Source organism: Choloepus didactylus, chromosome 3 (assembly GCF_015220235.1).
Source record: "Choloepus didactylus isolate mChoDid1 chromosome 3, mChoDid1.pri, whole genome shotgun sequence".
NCBI classification, from domain to species: Eukaryota; Metazoa; Chordata; class Mammalia; order Pilosa; family Megalonychidae; genus Choloepus; species Choloepus didactylus.
The window spans coordinates 25,542,373-25,548,812 of record NC_051309.1 but is presented as its reverse complement, the minus strand read 5'-3'; the positions used below and the strand labels follow the sequence as shown (position 1 = coordinate 25,548,812).

The following is a 6,440-nucleotide window of genomic DNA, read 5'->3' as shown; positions in this document are numbered from 1 at the left end:
ACAGGGCAGAAAGGCCACGGCTAGGAAGTAGGTCTGCCCCAGGGGGTTAAGAAATTATTACATGTGCTTTAATTCAGTAACATGAAGGTGCAGATGCAAGACTGTTCTGGCCTATGTATAGATTATAATTCTCAAAAGGAAAAGGGAGTCTTAATCTTATCAGTTGGCCTTCTTGGTACTCAGTACTTCCAACTTCCTTTGCATTCAGAAAAGCATTATCCTAGTTGTGGCAAATGCAGACAACTTCAGATGGCGATGCCAAACTTCCTTAACTCGCCCAGTCACCTTGCTCCACTGGCCCTGTCGGCCATCTGGAAAATGGACGGAAAGCTGTACACAAGAGGCAAATACGAGAAGCCACTGGCACTCACTTCATTTCCTCCCCAGCCAGTGGCTCCAGCATCAGAACCACAAGAGAAGGTTCTTGCAAACAGATTTCCTCCTCTCCCTTTGGATGCCACAGCCCTTGGGTGTGGCCCAGGCAAATGTATTTTTGTTTTTAAACTTCCCCTAATGATTCCAGTACTTTCCATTTGGGGAGCCCGCCTAAGGGCAGCACAATCAGTGGACTGAAAATTGTTGCCAGCTGGGTGTGGAGGTGAATGGGGAGAAAGTCCTTTCTGTTTTCTGCAGGGATCTGGAAAATGTCTTTGCCACCTCAAAAAAAAAAAAAAAAAAAAAAAAAAAAGCTGAGTCTGGGAAAGAACCCTTGAACCAACAAAACAAGTAATGGTAACCAAGGCCCTGATGCAGTACTGAAGTGCTGGGTTTTTAATGTGCAACACAAAGAATGCAAAACACTCCCCAAAGGAGCAGGTCTCTGGGGATGGTGGGCAGGAAACAGCAGAAGGCACAGGACAGTGGTCGCAACTGTGGGCTGCTCGGGTCGGGGTACTGCCAGGGGAAAGGGAAACCCTAGGGAACTTCAGCAGGCGTCTCAGAGCACCTGGGAAGAATGTGAAGGTGAGGTTGGGGAGGTGGTCTCAGAGCGAAAACGAGTCTCAGGAATCATGGGAGATCAGGGTGGGAGGGGACCTCAGGAAGTCTAGGAGGCCCTCAGGGAGGATGTCATGTGGGCGGAGGTGGGGGGCTCAGCACGTATGGGAGAGACCTCAGGATGGAGGGGATTTTCAGGGCTCATAGGGAGACCTGAGCTATGGTGAAGGTGGACCTCAGGGCAGAGGGGGCTCTCAGGATGCAGGGGGAGTCTCAGGGCAGAGAGGGGCATCTGAGGCACAGAGGGGATCAGAGCACATTGGGGTGGGTGATGTCTCAGGGCGCAGTAGGAGCAAGGGCGCACAGACAGGGTCTCAGGGTACAGAGAGGTCCTCGGCGCAAGTGGGATTTTCAGGGAGGGAAGGGGGTCTCAGGTCCTATGCAGGGATCTCAGGACTCAGAAGGAGTAACTCAGATCGCAGAGAGGACTTGGGGGTGCATGTGGGGGTCTCGAGGTGCAGAGGAGTACTCGGGGCGCGGAGGGGGATCTCAGCATCGGAAGACGGTCTCCGACCGCTCGGCTGCTCTGGGCAGGGAGGTCTCCGCGCGCCTGCGGGGTGGCGGTGCCCTCAGGCGGCCTTGCACTCGCTCTCCCGCCGCCGCTTCTTGCGCTCTGCGTGCTCCCGCGCCTGGTGCTCCCACAGCCCCGGCCCGCACACGCCCACCACGCAGCAGGCCAACCGGCGGCCCGCGTTGCCGTTCTCCACGCTGGCCTGGTTGCCGCCGCGGCCCAGGTCGTCCTCGCCCGCGTGGACCACCACGGCGCGGCCTACGATGGAGTGCGGGCCGGCCAGCGAGGCCGCGAGGCCCGAGCGGTACTTCCAGACGCGGCCGTCGCGGACGCCGAAGTTGCCGAAGTCGCCCGGGTGCTGCGGGTGCGGCGCGCCCAGCGGGTTGTAGTGGGGCCCCGTGGACTCGCAGCCCTGGCTCAGGTCCCCGAACTGGTGCACGTGGATGGCGCGGCTGGAGCCGTTCGCCTCCGCTGGGAAGCCCTCCAGGTCGAAGAAGGCGTCGAGCTTGACGCCGGGCGCCAGCTGCCGGAAGAGGACGAGGCCCGAGACCCGGGGCTGCGCGGCGTCCAGCGAGGCGGACGGCCGCACCTGGCAGGCGGCGTGGAGCGTGGGGTCCGCTCCGCCGCCCGCCGCCCGCCGCTGCGTGAGCTCCTGCCAGATCTCCGTCACCTTGACGTGCATGTCGCGGATCTGCTCCGCCGTGCTGGAGCTGGGCTCCTCCGGGTCCGGGCCGTTGGAGGTGCAGGAGACGCGGGCCGCCAGGAGCAGGCAGGAACACAGCAGCGCCAGCATGGCCGCGGTCGGGCACCTGCGGGCACCCCCGCGGGGGCGGGGACGGAGCGAGGATCAGTCTCTAGAAACATCGAATCTCCAGGACCCCATCCTCATCAGATCCAACCCCCTCCACCCCTTCAAGGAGGGTCCTCGCCCCAGCGTCCTTCCCTTCACTCATTCCTTCAGCACACGTTTCTCGAGGGTCTGCTGTGTGCCAGGCACTGTTAGGTGCTGGGTTTGTAAAGATGGGTGAGCACGATCCCAGCTGCCGGGAAACTTCCAGAGATCTGTCTGAAACATAAATCTCTTGGTGGCCCTACTGTGAATAAAACCTTTCAACGACAGCTTTTAGGGTCAAGTCCAAGCTGCATAGCCGGAGGGGGGTCTCAGGGCACATGGGGGTACCCCAGTTGCCCTTCAAGATCTGCGCCCTCCCCTGTCTCACCGCCTCATCTCTTCCCACTCCCTTTCTGCTTCCTAGTTACAGCCATAGTAAGACTTGCTGTCCCTGCCTTCTTGGTCTTTGCATATGCTGTGTCCTCTCTCTGAAAAGCCCTCTCCCCTCTTCTCTGCCATGGTCAGTAGACTTGCAATTGTTTGAAGACAGTTTCAGTTGTCAGTATCCCCAGCACCTGGGCCCACGCCTGGCAGTAGGAGACATTTAATATGCAATTGTTAAATGCAGAGCTCAGCGAGGGACAGACACGTCAACAGATCGTTCCAACACAGTACTATGATTCTCTTGATGAAGATAAAGTCTTGTGCTGGGGAAGGGCAGAGGAGGTAGTGCCCATCTCCCCTGGGACTCCAGGAAGTCTTCCCAGAGGAGGTGACATTTGAGCTGAGTACCACTAGATGAGTAGGGAGCTTTCTAGGTGAACCGTAAAGGAAGACCATTTCAGGCAGGAGGCTCAATGCGACCGGCCCACAGGCTGCCACAGGGCACTGTTTGCTCAGGGCATGGTGGGAAACAGTGTGGCTGGAACGTGGCCTGGGCTTTGAAGCAGGAGTGGAGGCTCGAGAGAGAACTTTGAGTCAAGAGGGGCTGAAGGGCTGGGTTTGCCATTCTGAGGAGTGTGGATCTTATCCCAAGGGCTAGTGTGATGGAACAGTTTAGGCAGGGAAGTGGATGACGAATTCTTTTAAGTCTGGCAGAAGAGAGGATGTGGAGTGGCCTTCAGAGATAGGGAAGAGACGGAAGGGAGCCTAGGAAATGGCCTGGACAGAGATGGAGAAGCAGAAACAGGCAGTGGGAGGGAAACCAGTTAGGAGCCTGTTGCAGTAAACCCAGCCAGGAATGATGCGGGGTTGAACGGAGGTGGAGACAGCACAGGTAGAGGAGGGCATGGGTTTGGGAGATGTCTTGGGTAGCCCTGGTGGGAGGGAAGGAGAAGGAGGAGTTGAGGATGACTCAGGTTCCTGGCAGGGCAGACTGGGTGGCTGGGGGGTGGTACCGAGCCCCGAGAAGGGGGAGAGAGGATGAGTTCAGCTTGGACCTGCCAGGTGAGATACTGGTGGGTGTCCAGGTGGGGATATTCGGCAGACAGGTGGAAACACCTGGACAAGGCAGTGTAGCTGGCAGAGGTCCTCAGAGTTGGCTGCACAATAGATTATGGTTTTTGAAATTCAGATGCCCAGGCTCCACCCCTCTGATTCCGTGGGCTGGAATTTTTTTTTTTTTTTTTTTTCAAGCTTTATCAAAGATTCTGGGACCTCACAAGGGATTTTAGAGTCAGACACAGATTCAAATCCCAACTCCCACATATACTAACTGTAAATAATGGGGATGTTACTGACTCTCTTAGCTTCAGGTTCATTACCTGCTAAGTAAGGCAGGTAATACCACTGCAAATCATAATGGAATTAAATGAGATATTATATGCCATCTGGTCTCTCATTTTTCTATCTGTCCACAGGGAGCAATACTGTCTTCAAAAAACCAATTTGAGAGTCAACTGCACTTTTGAGGGTTTTCTCCAACCCCAAAGAAGGTTTCATTTTAAAAACAAACTCTAGGATTAAGTATTTATTCTTTACATAACCAATACAGACAGGCAATTATGGCGATTAAAGCAGGGGATTCTGGAACTCACAGCCTGGAGCTGATGCCTGACTGCCACTTACCCTCTGAGAGATAGCTAGCTAGTGTTGTTATTTTTATTGTAGAGTAGCAGAGTCGATGCTGGCCTGCAAACTGACGGTCGCCACCTCCCCTACAAGCCTCAGTATTCTTGTCTACAAATAGGGATCACAGGACTAACCTTAGAGGCTTGCTGTGAGGTTTAAAGGAGACAGAAATGCTAACATTTATAGAAAACACATGCCAGGCACTTTACATATGTTAATTCATTGAAGCCTCACAAAAACTCTATGTGGCAGGCGCTACGATGATCCACATGTTAAAATAGAGGAAACTGAGGCACAGAGTGGCGAAGTGTCTTGCCAGGGTCACACAGGCAGTAAGTGGGTGGGGCAAGATTTGAAGATGTGTGTTCTGCTCCAGAGCCCTTGCTTTGGCCATCATACTGTGTGGCTCTCCCCTAAGGACCTTAGAATAGAGATTGGCACAAAGAAAGCTCTCAGTAAGTGGCGTTCTTCATTGCCAGAGAGAAGCTGCAGCTAGAGACAGGGATGTCAGGGCCATCAGCAGAGGAGAAGGTCCCAGGGAAAGACACCAAGAAGGAGCAGCTAGAGACAGAGGAGACTGACATTGAGGGAACCACCTCTGACGTGCCCGAGGTGTGGTGTTACTGTGTAAAGTGCCTGGGGTAAGGGGAGGATGGGGATGGGAGGGGGGACCATCCCTGCCAAGCCTTCCATCATCAGCACCCCCCACCCCCCACCCCAACTCCCGAGGCAGCCCTGCCACTCACGAAGGCTCTCTGCAGATTGGAAAATCCTTCCTTCCTAGCACAGAGCAAACATGTTGTTTTAGGTGTGCAAGGGAAGCTTTCTTTTTCACGCGTGACTGGGTAATAACATTGTAAGGAGATGTTTATCCCTTAAAAAGAAAATTCTCCAGCAAAGCCAGGCAAACTCTGACTCAGTTATTTCTTAAGTCTTTGACTCCTCTCTCCCTCGAGGCTGCCCGGCACAAGGTTCATGCTTCTTGCACAATCTCCCACTTAGTTGAAGCTGTGACCGACCAGTGTTCTTGGGGAGGGGGTTCCCTTCTTTGTGCCTGGGTCTGGAGGGGAGGTCAAGGTTATCATAGAAGGGGGCAGGGACCTCCCGCTGAGCCAAAGGCAGACACCAAGCCTATGGCTTGGTTCTGCGTCTGTCTGTATTGGTGAAGAAGGGACCCTCCTGGATCCGTCAGTGTTTCCTAATTCCTCAGCGCACTCCTAGAGGAAGCCCATGCAGCGATGCAGCACCTGCTTCTCCTTAGCCATCCCCAACCCCTAAGCCATGCAACACCCAGAAAAGCAGCATTTGGCCCCAGATTTCTTTTTAGCCTAAAACTAAAGTCCCCTGGGACTGGCCTCTGCAGTTGCAAAGGAAGAACATTTTCTCTCTCCCCGTCGCCTTCCCATCCTCTCCCCACCTCCCCGATTTCCCCATCAGGGCAGCCGGGCACTGTCACGGAGTGTGTCCCTCCCTCGGGAAGATGAGCCAAACACTTTGCCAGCAGGAGGCCCTTTTCCCCACCCCGGGCTCAAACTTTTAATAAGTGCGCTCTGAGAAGAAGGAAAGGAACTTCAACTTGGCACCCACCTTTTCAGCGCTTTCAAAAGAGCTTTCCCTCTGGAAAAAAATGGTGCGCAACTTTCCACCGGCCACGGGAACCCAGGCTGCCTCTCGAAGGCTGGGCTGTCCGGGGGAGTGCAGAAAAGCCAGCCCCGGGGAGTGGTCAGCCGCAGGGGAAGAAGGTCATTGGGCCGGTTTAGGGAGGGGAAAGCAAGGCTGACTGCCCCTCTGCTAAACTGCCTCACCTCCTCCTCCTTCTCTGTCCCCACCTCCCCTCCCTGCTCCCCCATCCCAGCATTCCTTTGCCAAGGTTTCCTTTTCGTGACTCCACTGGCCTGTGCAGACGTAACCAGTGACCTTCAGCACACAGCAGGGGAATCAGAACCAGAAAGAAAACAGCCTGTTTTGAAGGTGTACAATGGGCTCTTTACTGAGAGGCTGGCTGTCTTCTGCTTGCCTCTGATTTCCTCA

The 6,440-nt window shown here is 54.9% G+C and overlaps 1 protein-coding gene across 1 annotated transcript; it reads right to left on the bottom strand.

Annotated features, from left to right (window-relative positions):
• Positions 1–748: 748 nt before the first annotated feature.
• SOD3 (superoxide dismutase 3) lies at positions 749–6,158 on the bottom strand. The gene is made up of 2 exons (XM_037829514.1): positions 5,997–6,158; positions 749–2,316 (listed from the first exon to the last, which is right to left on the bottom strand). Exon 2 carries the CDS (start codon positions 2,298–2,300, stop codon positions 1,566–1,568), a length of 735 nt encoding a protein of 244 aa, XP_037685442.1. The 5' UTR covers positions 2,301–2,316; positions 5,997–6,158; the 3' UTR covers positions 749–1,565.
• Positions 6,159–6,440: the final 282 nt, after the last annotated feature.

Coding starts and splice junctions, on each gene's coding strand:
- SOD3 (XM_037829514.1), bottom strand. CDS start 2,300: ATGCTGGCGCTGCTGTGTTCCTGCCTGCTCCTGGCGGCCCGCGTCTCC.